Genomic DNA, 17881 nt, shown 5'->3' with positions numbered 1-17881 from the left:
AATAGGAAATATATTTCTTATTCAAATGAAGTCTTATTCAGGAATATCTTCCGAAATAAATTCATCTTCTTATACAATAATTCACATCCGAATAGGAAAGAGATCATGTATATTCGATCTTCTAAATATGATTCTTCGTCTTAGATTTCTGACGATACGCTTGGGCGATGCGCTTTTACCGAGTCCTCCGAGAGTCGGTCTTTTTGGAAATTCGGGTGAATCTACTTCTAATCTTCATGTTTTGGCGAATCTCGTGGACTCGAGTGCTGATACCATCAAGCTTTCACCTTTTGGACGGATACTAGGATTCTCACAAAAAAGTAGATCATGTACGACTCGTTTCCATTATAATTATGCTGGAATTCGGTTTCCATCAATTATGTTTAATTTTTTTAGCATACACATATCATGTATAGGAAAGAGATCATGTATATTCGGTTTTCTAAATATGATTCTTCATCTTAGATTTCTGGCGATACGCTTGGGCGATGCGCTTTTACCGAGTCCTCTAGGAGTCGGACTTTATGGAAATTCGGGTGAATCTACCTTTAATCTTCAAGTTTTGGCGAATCTCGTGGACTCGGATGCTGATACCGTCAAGCTTTCACCTTTTGGACGGATACTAGGATTCTCACAAAAAAATGGATCATGTACACTCAATTCATTATAATTATGATGGAATTCGGTTTCCATCAATTATGTTTAATTTTTTTAGCATATCACATATCACATATAGGAAAGAGATCATTAATTATGAATGAAACCATTCATATAATGAATTAATGATGTTGAGCAATAAAATGCCGAAAAAATTAAAAATAAGAACATACAGTATGAAGTTTTTTTTAAATGTGCTTAAATCACTAAAAAAAACAAAAGATAATTACTATTTGCATTACTTAAATAAATGTATTAATTATAACGTTGAAAGCATGCAGAGTCAAATCCGATCAGCCTCATATTTTGACAACTGCAAAAATGTTGTTTTATTATAGACCTAGAAATAGCTAGCCAATGGATTAAACAAAGAATAGAATCATCAGCTAACTCAGCTATAACACCTTTTATATTGGCAATTTGGCAAACATAACAGATTCCATTTCATAGGCAAATAATGGAAGGGTTAATCCTAATAAAATACGAAATGTTTGCATCAGTTATAACTAAACCTAGTTAAGCCCATTTTGGGATATTTGTAATCTTTTCTAACCATTCGTGAATGACACCGAAAAATTTGTCATTTGTGAATGGGCTAAACTAGCCGATTTGATTGATTTTCCATCCTCTTTGAATAATACCATTTTCCATCACATTTACAAACTATACAATCATCAGGCACCTAAACAGCAATATCTAGGGCCCTTAACAGGCATTTTGTGCTTGTAAATCCCAAAATGATGTAACTTATGGCACAAGAAATGTTCAGCAAAATAACACAAGTTTCAAGTATGATATTAAAATCATTCAGCTAAAAGTGCACCAGAATTCAATGCATGGATTTGTTTACCAAACTCTGCACCAAGGCCTTCACGGGACTTCGACTTGCTCGATTCTCTTTTCTTTCTCATCCTCGCTGAACTCCAGGAACCTTCAACTACATATTGAGAAACAAGACACTTCAACTCAAAGCAGAAAAAGCAACATGAGTTTTGCTAATCACTGATGAATTCTTCTAGAATGTTTGAAGTGCCAAGTGGACACGAAGGGATTCAATGTTTACGTACTTATCAAGTTCAGGGGTCAAATCGGATTATTTAGCAAATTCAGAGGTTCGATAGATGAGATGTTAAGTTTAGGGGTTAGATGGGTGAAAGGGTACAAGTTCAGGGGTCAAACTATATATTCAGCCGGAGTTGGTATTAAGGAAAAGCTGCAAGTTTGAAGGCATTCGTGCTTTTGTGTACATTCATGATCTGTGGTTGGGCAGCTAGATGAAAAATTATAGGCACCATCTAATGCGCCCAATAATTCAACATCTAAACTTAATTTAAAAAATGACTCCACATAGATTATACTGAAACATGAACAATGTTTGAATTATAAACTAAAGTGAACAATCAGCTAATGTACCTTGCCATTCCCACACAACTTTTGATTCACCCTTCACAAGCTTAGGATACCGATCTACTCGAGAATCTTCCTGTACCAACTGCTCCACCTGAAATGAGTACAAATTGCTAATTGCTATAGAAACACACAAGTAGTTGGTCACTTGTTGCACTTGATCATGGAAAAAGCGTTGAATCACACAGCTTTAGAAAGAAAGAAAAAACTGAAGAATGGCATGAGATTCAGCTTAAGGAACACATAGACGCTTCAAAAGAAAGAAAAAAAAGGAGGAAAGTGTCTTATTATACTATAGAGGAAAGAAACTGGCAATTAAATTAGTAAAAGCTTAATAAGACATGCAAAGGAATTAAATCTTATTGGGGAATTAAGAAAGCCTAAGAAGTGCTCAGACATAATGTGCAATCGTAAAAGATAGACATATGCTTGAAGAGACATTTTGGACCTTTAGCAAACTTCATTTAGGCAAAGATCTGGATGAAGGTGTATAACTAATAGCTGCAGAAGTTTCCAAATAGATTAACTCAACCGTGAGACACCCTAAAATGAGGGGCTAGCAAATCATTTTCAAGCTTCAAGTTTGCATTCCTTGAAGTATAACTGCCCAAAATAGAGTCCAATGTATAAATGATCAATACCCTGTAGGCCAAGTTATCTTGACAGATTTGTCCTAACTTAAGAAAAAAGGACTGCTTATTAGTAAATGAGAATATGGTCTTTTTTTTTTCCCACCCCGATCAAGTAAAACACGCACCATCTAAAATGTTATATCAAGTCATTAAGAAATAAAGAGACATTTGGCAATACCCTTTTCCACAACACAGGATCTTTCCTTTCTTTAGACGCAAGCAAATAATCTCGTAACTGAGAGGCAACGACCCAAGGTTCAGATTCACCATTTGGTTGCTTTGATATCAAGGCATTCTCTTCAAGTACCTCACAGACCTAACAAAAGACAACAACTTTATGAGGCCTTTCTTTCGACAACAGATCACAGAAACAAGTAGATGTTAGTATTCAATGTCATCAAGTTATTGAATTTGTGATAAGTTACTCACCTCTTTTGTGTGCATAGGTAACTTTAAAAAACTAGCCTGCTTATTGACTTCAAGAGTTAAAAGAACTGCTCTACCATACTCTTTGTCAAACTCTAACCCCAAGGTCCATACATAGGAGATTTAACTCTAAGACCGATGCAAAGGGAGCAAGTGAGCAATAAATTGGCATTACCAAACTCTAATATGTATTACACGAAAAGATGTAGACATAAGTTTACTATTGTCCTGCAACTATATCATGATTCATTACTCATATGTCATGCATTACTGTTATAACACTTCATCTTGTATCCATTCTGCTAAATAGTTATAGCAAATTTCTTTCAAATTTCCCAGCTCTACCTAAAGATTATTGTTTTAAGATCAAAATGAATAATCAAAGCAGTAAGTGAATTAACGGTTAATAAGAAAACCAGGTCTTTAGTCAAAAGAGCATTAAATTTATGCATTACTGCCTCAACCAAGCCTGTACTTGAAGTCGTAAAACTATAAAACAAGAATTTTATAACAGTCTACAGCAGAGGACAACCCGGTTTCTGAATACCTGGTGGTAGAGCTCTTCGCATCTGGCTGATAGATACCATCTACGTTGAAATACTCTAAGTAACCACACTGATCCAACTACCTGCAGATTCCCAAAGCTGTGAACAAGCTTTAACATTTAATCCCCAGACCAAAGCACTAATAGGCTGCCTCTAAAATATTTTACCAGCACACAAAGAGGTGCAATTACAAATGCATGGTTGAATATCCACTGGTAAAGTTGACAAGATAATGGTTTGTAACTTTCTGCAACCAGGTCCGGACATTTCAACTCTTTGTTCCTGCAAAATTTACCTATGAAGTCAGAATCCTTATGGCAATCCAGCCAGGATTTAGAGATCTCTTCAAACTTCAGGATTAACTAAACGTGGAATAGCATACCCATTAGAATTATTCCTCATCTCCAATAACTTGTCAATTATCTCCATTGCTCTCTTTCTAGTAAACATATACGAAGCATTGTCTGACTGAAGATTTTCCATTAGTTGGTGTCTCTCCAAATCATTCCAGATATCATCCTCCTGGATCTGTAAGAGATTCAGAACAACAAATGCATATTAATTGGCTCTTTCAGCATTAGCAAATAGTTATCCAAACGAAACAGCTATCAGGTATAGAGAGAGTTGCGATAGAGACAGACCCAGAATTTTCCAGTTCCATAGCACATAAATTGAGCATTAGCTTGACAAAGGCGATTTTCCACCGACTCCGACTGAATCAACATCGCATGTTAATCAAAGAATTTTAGCAATATGTCATAACAAAAAATGCACACACACTTGGAAAATTAGTGTACCATAACGAATGAGATTCTTAATACGGACAAGTTTCTTAGCTCTTTCATTTAAATCTCCATCTTCTACACATATGTTTCTATCCCTCCTATATCCTTCAGCACAGTCCAACTTGCCTTGAGTACATTCTCCATTTTTTGGACAAGGCTCGCAAAAATCTGCATACAGTATGTTGTTAAGAGGACGCAACGATGCATTAAACAAGAACCAAACAAACTAGGAAGGATTACAGCTGAAAATTTTCATGTTCAATGAAATTTTAATTTACAATATTGCTTCCACTATAAAATATGAATAAAGTGTTCTTTTTTTTTTACATATTTTTCATTTTCCTACTTCACTACAAGCTAATCATATTCAAATGTAACTATTTTTCTAATCTAAAACCCTAAACCCTTATCATTAACTCTTTGACTTGCACTTCATTGTTAACTCATGGCACTAGAATTGTCACTACACTATTCAAATTCAGTTCAAATTGCTACTATTTCAATTGTTCAGAAGTGCTCTTAAAAGAAAAAACAAAAGGAAAAAGGCATGAACTTTAAAGTGCTAATAACAATTTCACAAAATAACAAAGTAGACCCAGTTATGAAAATGACGCGACGACCGGAATCGAAACAGATACCTGGGTAGGATAAATCGGAATCGGAATGGGTATCGCAAAATGGGTTTGTGGGGGCGGGATTGAAGTAAGTGGTAATGAAATTACAGGTTAAAGCTACGGAAGATGCTATTGCTAAGACTGTTAGAAGTCTTAAGAACTCTTGCTTCGATGGAAACAAGTTATGGGGAGGTTCCATCAATGGAGAAGCATTGGATTTTCTGTGCTTTTTAGTTGAAGAAGAAGACATGGATTTTCTCCAAAGGTTTCCAAAGACTTGTGTGTTTTTGGGGGTTTTTCACAAGTTCCTAATAAACTTTTGGTATCTCAACTTTTAAAAATATTATAATATGGTGTCTCAACCAAAATTTATATCAAACGGAAACTTATTAAATAATTACAAATTAATTATTTCAGCCAGTTTTATTTATTGTTTTTCGATTTGTGGGTTAAAATGATGAGTTATAAAGTATTTTTTTTTCGAAAATTTACGAAACTAAAAAATAGTGATTAAAATTATAAAAAGAGCAAATTATTTCAAGACCCCTTACATTTTTCATAATTTATAGTTTGATACCCTTTGTTTGAAAACCAAACTATTTGATATCTCAGCTTTAATTTTACAAACTATAAGGTCCTTTTATTAAATATAGGGACCAAATCGTAACGGAATGAAATATGAGGTACCAAATTGCCTGCAAATCGTTTAAAAATGAAGTATCAAATCGTTAATATAGTTAAAAATAAGGTATCAAATCGTTTACATAATTAAAACTGAGTTAATAAATCGTTTAAAAGTAAATATCAAATTATTAATGGAACTAACATAAGAGTCTTATAGTTTAATAAATCAAAATTGAAGTACCAAACCGTTTAATTTTCAAACAAAAGATATCAAAATGTAAATTATAACAAATATAAAGGGTTTTAGAGTAGTTTACTTTTATAAAAATGCCCTTATATGGTTAGTTAGACTGGACAGCTGGCCAGTTTTCGGTTTAATCGGTTCAACAGACCAGTCCGGTTCGATTTTATAATCATTTTCCATAATAATAAAGCTCTTTTGGCTACTTATTTAAAAAAAAAAGGAAAATGATAACATTATACAGACAGAGACTGGTAGCTGTAATAAACATACAATTGGAAATCTCATTCATTACATTTGCTTTATTCATCTCAAGAAAATAAAAAAGGGCGCCTATAATTCCACTGTAAGAATTTGAGTAAGTCCCCAATTGAAAAACCCTAGTTTTCGTATTTGTTTGTTTTCAATTTGATTGCTATTACATAGTTTAGAGAAACCCTTACATTATAATTTGTCTAATGCCCAGATTTCGTATTGAAAAATAGTAAAAATTCAAATACCCAGTTGAATTATTTATTTAATTTCAGCTCAAAGATCTGTTTTTTTTATGTATTTATTTACTCTGTTCATGTTTTTCAGCTCAAAGATCTGTTCTTTTTTACTTTTATGAGGTGAGACAAGTAACGTGATGGGAGACTTACCTCGTTATATGCATTCATGTTTGCAAACCGGAAAACTTGCTGCCTTGGCAATCTTGGTTTCTAGTGGAATTGTATTACAAATTTTGGTAATGTATTTTTTTCTGCTTTAATTTTTTAAAATTTCACTTGCCATAGCTAAATTGATACTATTTCTTAATATACATTGTTTGATGTGGCAGGCATGTGCACTGTACAATAATTGGTGGCCTATGCTAACTGGTAAGCGACTCCGGCTTACGTATTCTTTTCTATAGTATGTAAGTTTGGATGGTTAAATTTACGTTTGCTGTGTGGTTTGCTGCATGATGGCTTCATGATTCAATTAATATGCGTTACTGATGGCACAAGACAGCTATTATGTAACGTTAACAATTCTCTCAAAAAAAAAAAAAAATGTAACGTTAACAATAAAAACTGTTTTCAGCTGCTACCGATGGAATGGCTACTATGATAGCTTATATTTGCATTAATGTTTTTGCTGCCAGATTGCATTTCTCCTTCTTATTTAAACGCCATGCCCACACTTTATCCAGCTCCCCAACTCCAAAATGTGCTCCTGCATGACGTTTTAGCTTGACTAACTTATAAATATGGCAACATCAATGACAAGAGCGGTGTGACTAATCTTAAGTGATTCTATATGATTATAAAGAAAGTATCTTTTATATCACTTAGTATGTTAACTGATAAATGTGAATATGTGAAGAACACCCACTAGATTGATTTTAGTTTTATTTTGGATCTTTTAGGATTTCAATTTCCATTGCTTGCTTTTCTGAATGACTACACAAAACTCACATAAAAGGGAGGTTGTTCAATGGTGCAATTGATACTAGTACTGATATTTAAATGTTGATCCAGGGTCGTTGAGGAACATCTTAGGGTTGAGGAGTTTCAAACGTAGCAGAATTTTAGTGAAGAAAAATGATTCATATAAACTTGGCTCCAGCTGAGATGCTGAGTCAAATACTATGTTAGATATGTGTTATGTTATCATTAAACTATTTTCTGAATGCTTAATTTTCTTATTTAATGAAGTAATAGAATTGTTTCAACAAATAGAGAAATTCAAAAAAAAAAAAAAAAAACATGTGTGGGTTAGATAATTTTCGTTGTTCCTATACTTGTTTGTTCTCTATAAACGAAAGAGCATACCTTCCAAGTAAACTATCCTCGTATTTAAGAAGATAGTATGAAAAGACTGTGTTTTGACCTGAACTTAGTTTGTTTCTTCCTTTTCAAATATCAAGACAGCCATATGAGTGTAGATGAAGCAAAATGAAATTGAGTGAATAATTAAGCACTTCCTGGCAGAATCATGGGTGGTTAATGATATTTAAAACCTGTTTTGCACTTTTCTTTAGTGCCTAAATTTCTAGTAAAATTTACTTTCCTGAAAACCTGCAAGGGAAGGAATTTCCACACTTCAAAAATTTATCACACCGACCACCCATTCTAAGCCAGTATCCATCTTAGTTCTCTCAATCTGACATCAAATGGTCTCCCTTGGTCTCGGAAGTTCCGAAGTTGCATCCACTGAAATATATCACTTGGACAATGCCTCAATGAAATTGCTCTGACAATGGAATTTTTTTATTGGTAAAGCTGTTGTCATCTTAACAAAACTTTTCCTTTTGTCTTGCAGTAATAATGTATGTGCTTCTTCCCATGCCTTTGCTTTTCTTTGCTGGCTCAGACGGTTCTTCTCTTTTTACTGAATCAGATAACAGGTTAGACTCCATCCTATGAATGATTCCAGAGTCAGATTCGACTATTTTCTCATAAAACGTAGACATAATTAAGAATAGTCGTTTTCAGTTCAGGATCGAGCATTAGAATAACCATTGTCATGTTTTTCCAATGATTGTTCAAACAGTTGGGTCAATGCAACAAAATTCTTGACCGGAGCCTCCGCAGTTGGAAGCATTGCAATACCAGCAATCTTAAAGCACTCTGGTGTCATTGGCTGGGGAGCATTGACAATGGAGCTTTCTTCATTTTTTGTATTTGTGATGGCCATATTGTGTTGCATACGCATGAATGACAATGATGGTTACAGCATGATCTGAAAAACGGCCGCCGCATGATTTCTTGCCAGAGTGAGTTTGGCAACTTTGTTCATTTATGAATCATAGCAAATTGTTGTGCTTATATCTTGTATATTTATTAGTTAGATTTGGCAACATGTTCATTCTACATTTGTGTAATTTGTTTATGGTGTGTATAGTTCTTTGAAATAAACTGGTTATTTTGTAAATGGAATACTGTGAACAAACTTATTGAACAATTATGTCATATTTATCTTCTAGTACTATTAAATGAGAGAAGGAATATTTGAGTTAATGAATTCGTAAGGCAGGGATTAAATTTCATCTATTAGGGTCATTGACATTAATATTATAATTTTATATTTAATGAATATCATTTTTTTATTATTATTCTAACTCGATTTGGCTGTGTTTAATCTGATTTTAAATTTTTTAGTCTTTTATATTATTGATCAAATGGCATCTATTTAATTTCGTGATTGTAAATTTATGAGTCAAAATGATTATTCTCACTTTGAAATGGAGGATAATTGTATTTTTTTTTCATATCATACAGGCTTAACTCGTCCTCAGGTCTCTGTACTTTTTATTTTTTGTTTATTTAGTCTTTGATCTATTTTGCTTCTTTAGCTAGTTTTAATACTTTTTGTTTACTTGGTCCCTCTACAGTCAAATTTTGCAATGATTTAGTTTTTAAAAAGTAGAATGAAACGTTTAACAAAACTAAATAAATAATAAATTTCAATGTTTTGAAGTAAAAAACAATTATGTTATGAACATCCAATGATTTCATTTTTAGTAATGGCTTTTCTTGACAATGTTTAACTAATAGTGCTCATATTGACTTGGAAACGTTAGCAATGAGCAAGTCTTTTGCACACTCAAATAATTGTATCCACCCAAATCCCCACCATCAGCTGCACAATAATTTAGTAATGTCAACAAAAGTCTTGAGAAATTTCTAAGCATTAAAGACTTGGTATTTTCCTAATAATCTCAACCAACTAATGCGAATCAATAAAAATTCATTTCGAGTTTTCAACCCTCCAATTTGATATAAAAGATCAAAAAAATTAAATTTTTGTTTTTTTTTCTTAAAATAAAACCCTTCAACTTGTCAATTTTGAAAGTGTTATCGTCTTTAACCATCGAGACTAATGTGATTAATCCCAAATTCACAAGCTGATGTATTTGTTTTTCTAAAGTTACAAATGTAGACTTTTTTGGTCTTTTATACAAAGTTGGAGGACCGAAATAAATCTTAATTGAATAGGAATGTATATTTTCTTAAGATCTGTTTGGAACTTTCTCAAAAACAATTATGTTTACCATATTTTTACAAAAAAAACTGAAATTTTTAATTTCTTTCAAAAACTCAGTTCCAAGAAATAGATTGTGAATTTTCTCGAGAAAGAATTGATTGATAAAATGCATTTCACTTGTAGCAAACATTTGAAATGTGTTCTTCATTTTCACAGATATAGTCAGCTGCAATGCAATGCAGCATCTTACAATAGCACAAAATAGATGGCAAATCACATACTTAGAGTTGCTCAAGTCAACAAAAACAAAACTTACATATGCAACTACAGATCACCAAACAATGGCACCCTCTCATATGCTTCCACCTCCTTGAATCTCTTGGGCAAGATACTACGACCGCCGTTACGCTGCTGCATAAATACAATTGCTGCAAACAACAGACCAACTAAAGGAATCATCACATTCCAAGCAGTAGAGTAATAATCTGCAGAATGATCCGCATACATATACGACCATTCAAAATTATCTGAAGAATATTGTGTCCTGTAAAGATCATATCCATGCGGTAGTATGCGCACGAGTGTAGTTCCAATGTAGAAGAAACAAGAGAGTGTATACTCCCTGGAGTTTCGGAAAATGTTGAAGACGATTTGAGGGAAAAGGAAACCATCTAATACTAAACCGGCATAAGACGTAAAGTCCGTCCAAAGAGATTGCTGCTGGCTGTAAAATCTTCTTCTAGAATTCATCTCCTCGCCAAATTTGTAATTCTTCCAGTTTATAGACAAAGCAATTAGACCCGAAACGACAAAGAGTGGTAAACACACATATAGTGTCTTCTTTTCCGCAATCCATGAGGCCTTCTTGTTTTCATCAGAAGGTTTTGCAGACCATACAAGCTGCAGTAGTCGAAATTGCAGTAGAAAAGCTACCATTGTTATCGCCCTTACGAGTACCTCATTTGCTTCAACCCATCCGCCAGCTTGAAGCATGGCATATTGACGATTTTGCTTTGACAAGAATAGAGCTTCAAAATTGAGCACCAGAGGTATCATCCTCCCAAGTATTAGTACTACAAGCATTAAACGTGAGATGAAAGGGAACAAACCAGGGTTTTTCTTCATGTACAAAATTTGGTATGCCACAGAAACACACGCAAGGGTGTTAAAGATCAAAGCCGTGATGATCTCCATATCCATCCTCCATATTGAATCTCCATGATTATAGTTAGGAACTGAAGAAAAGGTAAGAGATTCAAAATAAAGAGGAGATGTTTTTTCTCTTGTGCTTTTGATGTAGCCCTCAATATAATCTTTTGAATTCATAGGAGGGAACTGGATATTAATAAGAATTTCACAGTCCATTGAATCAATCGTTGATATCTGATTAGTCGAGTCAATTTTTTTGCAGCCCATCATACAAAGAACACCTGTGTTACCATCATAGACTCCTTCAGCAGAAATCTGTACACTTTCATATTGATTTGAAGAATCATTATATGATAATGTCCAGCTTATATGGTAGCTCATGTTCATCGGCTGTATATCTGCTTCGTCCTTTGAGTTCCCTGGCTCTGAACTTGACCAGTAGTTCCTTGGAACAATTTTATCACCCACAAAGAAAGTATCGGCACTGCCCCATCTGGATCTTTTTCCTTTGGAATTCTTGAATGACATACTAAAACGCAAGTTGTATGGATTTGCTCGTGGATACTGCTTCCCTTTACTTTTACTAAGCTGCTTCTTTGGGCATGACTTTTTGGCTCTGTCAACGAGTGAGTACTCGTACTTCAAACCTGGAATATTAACTGAACCACTTTTCTGATTATGAAAGCTTACCCGATCAAAGTAACCAGAAGCACCTGAAGTTTTGTTACTCCAGATATGTCCCACAATGCTACTAGTATTTATGATTGACAAAACTGAAGGAAATCTCAAACTCAACCTCATAGAACAATCCTCAACTTGAGAACTATCCCAAAACTTGGTTGGAGTGGAGATTCGACAAGCAACCGCACAAAGTTGATTCTTCCGAGCGTTCCATGATCCTTCAGCAACCAATGTTGTGTTTGAATCAAAGGGGCCGTAATATGAATAAGAGCTAATGTTATGAAACTCTAGCAAAAATCTCATTCTTCGGCCATCATCCGAACATTGGATTGATCGCAAAGACATCATTGGAGGCAAAATTCCAGCACCACCTTCAAAAGGGCTACAATTTTTTGTAGAATTGCAAGAAGGAGCATACTCTAGTTGAAATGGATAGTCATTATTTGAAAATGGTGAACAAATGGAAACACTCAGTGGTAAGCTGAGCGAACTCTTGGCAACATCAAGCCCACCAGGACATCCAGAGTCAGCTTCTTTTGTAACCTCGGTGTATGTGTAATTGATAAGAGGGAACATCAAGAAAGAAATTGGATGAAAATAACTTGAATCACCATCAGAGCCCAAACTCTCCAATGTTCCTCTAATCAAGCTAGTAATTTTAGTCGAGCTACTAACATCAGTGAGCCTAACAACAGCAGGAAAACTATGTTTACCTTCTCCTGAGCGAGTAGAACTTGAGCCAATCATGCAAATCTTGCCGGTAGACTTCGACCAGAACCCTTCTATTTCAAAATTTAAAACACCCGTTTCAGACCAACTAGAAATAACAATGGGAGAACTAGCATAATGATGTTGGATACGTGATGGTTGAAGGATCAAACTCGCCTCAACCTTAAAGACATCGTCTTGTCTAGTACGATAGACATGGTGGGTACGTAAAAGAAGAACTCTCCTGTCATTTGAAGGAACATAGAAGCCAGATGAGTGTGACTGATTCAGTAACTCATCCCCATCAAGGAAGTAACCATCTTGTTCCGGGGAGAACGGGACGATGGTTACTTCAGGATCAGTAGGGGTTAATTCAGGGACAAACGAGGAACAATGATCAGAATAGTTAGGGATGTCATGTTTGGAGCAAGAGACAATATTCACATAGATTAAGGTGGTAAAGGCTAAGAAAGTTGCAGTGTAAAGCCATGATGGTTGAAACCATGGTCTTGAAAAGCTGCTCAGAGTAGTGATCACAGCCATGAGTACTGAGAGGATTACAGAAATCAGGCCTTGAACTTCTGCTGAAAGGTGCTCAAATATAGACTAAAGAGCCAAGGGTAATTAGGTTAGCAGTTGACGAATATCACTCACTCTAGATAAGTCATCTCCATTGACTGCATCAGCCATGGAAAATAAGAGATGCGTAAACAATAATCTGCATTGACTTGGAAAAATCAGCAATGAGTCTTTGCAAATAGAAAGAATGAGACAAAACCCAGTCATAATCAAATAAATGCTATTCAAAGAAAAAACAAAAAAGTATTCCAAACATAATCAAGGTTGACAAGTCAAGCAAGACTTGAAAATTTCCACCCAACTATACGGTAATAAAATATATATACACAAAAGAAAAAACCAATCAAATAAGTTTTTAGATGAATGTGAATAGTAAAAACCAACCTCCTCCATGGCCATTGTGCAGCACATTTGAAACTCAATTGAATCGCACTTACTCTTCACTAATTCAATGACCCACTAAGCTGCAAGATAAGAATAAAAGACATTATCACAGTTTTGAATCCAACACAATTCCAAACACCATCAATCCATATTGAAAATGTTCAAATACTCCCATATCACTTCTTCACTACTAAATCTCCAACAGTTCGATTCGGGGTCAAAATACACAAAAATTTAAGGTCATTTCTTCAAGTTGTTCTCCTTGTCTAAGTTAGCTTTCGCAGCAACTTCATCAATATACCCCACCAAATCACAGCATTCCCACTTTTACTATCACTTCCGGGATCGAAACTATAATACAACCTTTTATTACCCCGCTCGAGGGGGAAACCCCGTTTTTAAATGGCCCTTTTAAGATGAAATTCCCTCGGGGGATTACAGGACGTTCACCTCTAATATGACACGTTCCCTCTCAATTATATGATCAACGGGATCAATCGGCCAGAGAGAGCGGAGCTCTTCTTCTTGCGGGGAGGCTAAGCCGTCTCCTTAATCTCAAAATTATTTTCTTTCACAAAGACTAACAAACACAGTAATTACTATTACATAATTTTATCAATTTTACGAAATTAAAAAGGAAATTAATACATAATCCGTGAAATTTAAAAACAATAATGAATCATAAAATACGAATTTGATGCAAAATTATATTCATAATAATCATTGGTTGTACTACAAACAATTCTTGATACAGACAGTAAACTAAATAAACAACAGTTCCTCACTATCTCTCTTTAATCACTCAAAAGACCACGCGGAACTGAGGCGCGTCGGCTTCACTAGCGGGGAGGATCTCCCAGCGGCAAGGTTCAAGGTCATCGGAGACGGGGCAGTAACCCGCCAGAGTAACCTTATCGTTGGAAGCAGCGATGGACCCGAATTCGAAAACGGTGACGTTTTTAGGGGGACGGAGGACCTCAACCGCACCGTTCATTCCAGGAGCGGAGATTTCGGATGTCGGTGCCGCCGAGACATCGGATTGAGGAGCGGCGATTTGGGTATTTGAGGCGGAGTTTGATGGTTCCGCTTTAGAGCCTCCTTTGAACCAAGAGAGAAGACCCATTGATTCAGAAATTAAAAAATTAGGGTTTTAGGGTTTCTGTTGGGGATGTAATTGGATAAGAAAGACGAGTGGAGGGGTTTTAAAAACTGATGTTAAAATATGCTATTTAGACCCTCATATTATGGTTGGATTCACTTTTATAACTCGTATTTTTATTTTATTTTCAAGATATATCCTAATGTTAAACAAAAAGAGAATCCTAGTAGTAATGGCTAAATAATTCCAATTCGTGCATTTTTAAGCGCGACACAGTGTTCCGTTAAGTTGTGTGTTCGATTTCTACCATAAACGCTTCCCTCTTTCGACTTATCAAAAAAAAATAGAGTGTGTGTTAAAGTTTGTGGACTGTCATGCAAACATTGAGGGGAATTGAAATTAAATAGAGTTAATGACGTTAAAATTTAAAAGATTAATGATATATTTTTTCTAATTTCAATAAAATGTGTCTTCAGAATTATTTTATCAAATTATTATAATTGAATAAACATCAATCACTTGAATAATTAACTTTTTCAAAATCATATTTTTTCAGAAATTATATTTATTCCGTCCCATTTAAGAGATTTTTATTTTTACATGTCTTATTTAAAAACTTTAACCAACGAGCTGTAGCTCAAATGGTATATGCGCTGGACAACAAACTGTCAAGGTCGTGGGTTCAATTTCTCCCACAAGCGCTCCCCCCTCCCCCAATTATCAAAAAAAAAAAAACTTTATATTGTATTTTTAGTATAATTTTATATAGTTACTTTTTATCCCATTTTCTCTTTTTAAAATTAATAACAAATAACTCTTACCATAATTTACAAGATCACCTACTAATAGAGATAAAATGTAATAAAAGTACTAATTTTTGTTTTTTTAATCTATGTGAGACATATAGCTTTTCAGATAGGATAAAGTGAGTATAATTTTGAACAAGTCTAAATTAGAAAAAAAAAATCAAATTGAACAATTAAGATCAAGTTGACAATTCTAGTAAGTAACTGATATTTTAGCCAAATATATGCAAGTGAAATTAATGATAAGTATGAACGTGACAATCCTAAATCTGTCGGTATGTGCTAGAGAAAACCAACGTAATTGTTTGATACTTTACGAGAAGTTCAGGGGGTAAAATGAAACTTTATCCTCCTCTCTTTTTTGCCTGTAAATATCCACCAGTTTCCAGTACCAAATTCGAGCACCAAACTCAAGCAAGCAAAGCAACTAATCAATGGCGGAAACCCACCCAAACCCAAACCCAAACCCAAACCCAAACCCGAACCCAAACCCACCTCCCATAACCAGCACCTGCCACATAGTAGCGATCCCATACCCAGGCAGAGGTCACATAAACCCAATGCTGAACCTCTGCAAACAAATACTCTCCCTCAAACCACACTTTTTCATCACCTTCATAGTCACTCAAGAATGGCACAGCTTCCTCAGCTCATACAAAAAGCCGCCCAACGTCCGTTTCCGAACCATCCCGAACGTAATACCATCCGAACTCGGTCGGGCTAACGACTTTCCCGGGTTCTTGGAAGCTGTTGCTACGAATATGGAAGAACCCTTTGAGAAAATTCTTGATGAGCTTGGTTTGAGTGTGGATGTTATTGTGGCGGATACTTATTTGGATTGGGTGGTTCGAGTCGGGAACCGGAGGAGTGTTCGTGTTGCTTCTTTTTGGACTATGTCTGCTACAGTTTTATCTGTTTTTCTTCACTTTGATCTTCTCCAACAAAATGGGCATTTTCCTGTAGAGTTATCAGGTACTTGACTGTGCTTTTTTCCTGTATTATTTTGCTACAAAGTTAAATTTTTTGCAATTGTTGGTCATAAGTTCAGATTTTTGATAAAAATGGTTCTGTTCTTATAGATGTATATGTATAATCTTTGCAGATTTCATATTTGAGTTTTGAGAGTTCCAGTCTGTTTTTATTGGTCTTGATAGTCAAAAAACATATTGCTCTGTAGCTCGAAACTCTTGTTGCAGCACGAAAAACGGGACAATTGCACGTGGAAATGGCGAAACATTGTTATTTTAAGGTTCCTATGTTGAACATGATGTTTTGTATCCGAAACGCCAAGTTCCAACATGTTTTCGAAAGTGAAGCGTTGGTGCTACTTAGGTTGTCACTTAGTTTGGCAACTGGATGCAAATAAATTGATGCTAGCTTGCACATAACAATGAGAGATGCAAGTCGACTAAGCCTTAGTCCCAAATTAATGGGGATCAGCCTGCAATTTAATGAATGTATTAAAAATTTCATATCTTGCAACCAACTTTGGAAATTTAGGACTTTCATTTTCACTATCGTATAGTGCGATTTTTTCGTTATTTACATTTTTTCTTGTGCAACAGAACGAGGAGAAGAAGTTGTGGACTACATCCCAGGAGTTCCTCCAATGCGCCTACTAGATCTTCCAACAGTTTTTCACGGAATTGGCCGACAAGTACTTCCCCGAGTCCTGGAACCTGCTTCAACCGTGTCAAAAGCTCAGTACCTTTTATTCACTTCTGTATACGAGCTTGAAGCTGGAGTCGTTGATGCGTTAAGGCTGAAGTTCCCCTTTCCCGTCTACTCTTTAGGCCCTAGCATACCTTATTTTGAATTGAAAGATAACTCGTGTTTGACTACTCGTGATCAGAATGATGATGTACCTGACTACCTGAAATGGCTTAACTCCCAACCCGAAAAGTCAGTGTTGTATGTTTCAATGGGAAGCTTTCTTTCAATTTCTAGTGCCCAAATGAAAGAAATTGTTTCTGGAGTGTGTGGTAGTGGTGTTCGGTTCCTCTGGGTGTCTCGTGGAGACACGACTCTCTTTAAAGATGTTAATGATAATACGGGACTAATAGTTCCTTGGTGCGATCAATTGAGAGTATTAAGTCATCCTTCGATTGGCGGTTTTTGGACACATTGCGGCTGGAATTCAACTATGGAAGCTGTGTTTTGTGGCGTTCCAATGCTTACGTCGCCTATATTTTGGGATCAAATTCCGAATAGTAAGAAGATTGTGGAAGATTGGAATATCGGGTGGAGAGTAAAACGAGGGGGTGATCTTGAAAGCTTGATAACACGAGAAGAAGTCGCGAAACTTGTAAAGAGTTTTATGGAACTAGAAAATGATGAGGTCAAACTAATGAGGAAGAATGCTAAAGAACTTCAAGAGGCTTGTCAAGCAGCAATTGCAGGAGGTGGATCATCGCATACCAACCTTGAATCTTTCATAAGAGATATTTTGCAAGGCAAAGCTAAGTGAACAACTTGATTTCAATGAATTCTTATTAAGAATTGCACATTATTTGTTGCATTAGATGATCTAAGTTTGTGACTATGTTCCCCGTAAGTTTAGCGTAATTGTATTGTTCAATCCAGTATTTTAAAA

General features: G+C 35.3%; 5 protein-coding genes across 7 annotated transcripts; 2 read left to right on the top strand and 3 right to left on the bottom strand.

Moving 5' to 3' along the window:
- Positions 1-1233: 1233 nt before the first annotated feature.
- On the bottom strand, positions 1234-5383 carry LOC126680111 (uncharacterized). Of its 2 annotated transcripts, none has more exons than XM_050375161.2 (9): positions 5091-5383; positions 4448-4620; positions 4309-4380; positions 4050-4195; positions 3835-3949; positions 3670-3750; positions 2875-3012; positions 2071-2158; positions 1234-1594 (listed from the first exon to the last, which is right to left on the bottom strand). In XM_050375161.2, exons 1-9 carry the CDS (start codon positions 5314-5316, stop codon positions 1461-1463), a joined length of 1173 nt encoding a protein of 390 aa, XP_050231118.1. In that variant the 5' UTR covers positions 5317-5383; the 3' UTR covers positions 1234-1460. The 2 variants fall into 2 exon arrangements, with proteins under 2 accessions (XP_050231118.1, XP_050231119.1); XM_050375162.2 differs by having other exon boundaries at positions 4493-4620.
- Positions 5384-6161: 778 nt separating this feature from the next.
- LOC126680115 (vacuolar protein sorting-associated protein 55 homolog) lies at positions 6162-8915 on the top strand. Of its 2 annotated transcripts, none has more exons than XM_050375168.2 (5): positions 6162-6289; positions 6511-6658; positions 6752-6791; positions 8218-8302; positions 8449-8915. In XM_050375168.2, the coding sequence occupies exons 2-5, from the start codon at positions 6560-6562 to the stop codon at positions 8639-8641; spliced, it is 417 nt and encodes a 138-aa protein (XP_050231125.1). In that variant the 5' UTR covers positions 6162-6289; positions 6511-6559; the 3' UTR covers positions 8642-8915. The 2 variants fall into 2 exon arrangements, with proteins under 2 accessions (XP_050231125.1, XP_050231126.1); XM_050375169.2 differs by having other exon boundaries at positions 6164-6277.
- A 411-nt stretch (positions 8916-9326) lies between these two features.
- LOC126680106 (uncharacterized) lies at positions 9327-13157 on the bottom strand. Its single transcript, XM_050375154.2, has 2 exons — positions 10199-13157; positions 9327-9537 (listed from the first exon to the last, which is right to left on the bottom strand). The coding sequence occupies exon 1, from the start codon at positions 12961-12963 to the stop codon at positions 10207-10209; it is 2757 nt and encodes a 918-aa protein (XP_050231111.1). The 5' UTR covers positions 12964-13157; the 3' UTR covers positions 9327-9537; positions 10199-10206.
- Positions 13158-14070: 913 nt separating this feature from the next.
- LOC126680116 (uncharacterized) lies at positions 14071-14569 on the bottom strand. Its single transcript, XM_050375171.2, has one exon. The coding sequence runs from the start codon at positions 14504-14506 to the stop codon at positions 14186-14188; it is 321 nt and encodes a 106-aa protein (XP_050231128.1). The 5' UTR covers positions 14507-14569; the 3' UTR covers positions 14071-14185.
- Positions 14570-15632: 1063 nt separating this feature from the next.
- On the top strand, positions 15633-17866 carry LOC126680110 (UDP-glycosyltransferase 87A1-like). Its single transcript, XM_050375160.2, has 2 exons — positions 15633-16260; positions 16854-17866. The coding sequence occupies exons 1-2, from the start codon at positions 15723-15725 to the stop codon at positions 17753-17755; spliced, it is 1440 nt and encodes a 479-aa protein (XP_050231117.1). The 5' UTR covers positions 15633-15722; the 3' UTR covers positions 17756-17866.
- The last annotated feature ends 15 nt before the right edge of the window (positions 17867-17881 follow it).

This window comes from Mercurialis annua, linkage group LG5, assembly GCF_937616625.2.
Source record: "Mercurialis annua linkage group LG5, ddMerAnnu1.2, whole genome shotgun sequence".
NCBI classification, from domain to species: Eukaryota; Viridiplantae; Streptophyta; class Magnoliopsida; order Malpighiales; family Euphorbiaceae; genus Mercurialis; species Mercurialis annua.
This window is presented reverse-complemented; position numbering and strand designations above follow the sequence as displayed.

Bases quoted from the DNA above. Each gene is read 5' to 3' on its own strand.
- LOC126680111 (XM_050375161.2), bottom strand. From the start codon at position 5,316: ATGTCTTCTTCTTCAACTAAAAAGCACAGAAAATCCAATGCTTCTCCA. The intron at 3,013-3,669 runs GTATTCAGAAAC...GTCTTTTGTTAG, and splicing joins GCGAAGAGCTCTACCACCAG to GTCTGTGAGGTACTTGAAGA. The intron at 2,159-2,874 runs GTATTGCCAAAT...TACTCATTTCAG, and splicing joins ATCCTGTGTTGTGGAAAAGG to GTGGAGCAGTTGGTACAGGA.
- LOC126680115 (XM_050375168.2), top strand. From the start codon at position 6,560: ATGGGAGACTTACCTCGTTATATGCATTCATGTTTGCAAACCGGAAAA. The intron at 6,659-6,751 runs GTAATGTATTTT...TTGATGTGGCAG, and splicing joins GAATTGTATTACAAATTTTG to GCATGTGCACTGTACAATAA. The intron at 6,792-8,217 runs GTAAGCGACTCC...TTTGTCTTGCAG, and splicing joins TTGGTGGCCTATGCTAACTG to TAATAATGTATGTGCTTCTT.
- LOC126680106 (XM_050375154.2), bottom strand. From the start codon at position 12,963: ATGGCTGTGATCACTACTCTGAGCAGCTTTTCAAGACCATGGTTTCAA.
- LOC126680116 (XM_050375171.2), bottom strand. From the start codon at position 14,506: ATGGGTCTTCTCTCTTGGTTCAAAGGAGGCTCTAAAGCGGAACCATCA.
- LOC126680110 (XM_050375160.2), top strand. From the start codon at position 15,723: ATGGCGGAAACCCACCCAAACCCAAACCCAAACCCAAACCCAAACCCG. The intron at 16,261-16,853 runs GTACTTGACTGT...CTTGTGCAACAG, and splicing joins TTTTCCTGTAGAGTTATCAG to AACGAGGAGAAGAAGTTGTG.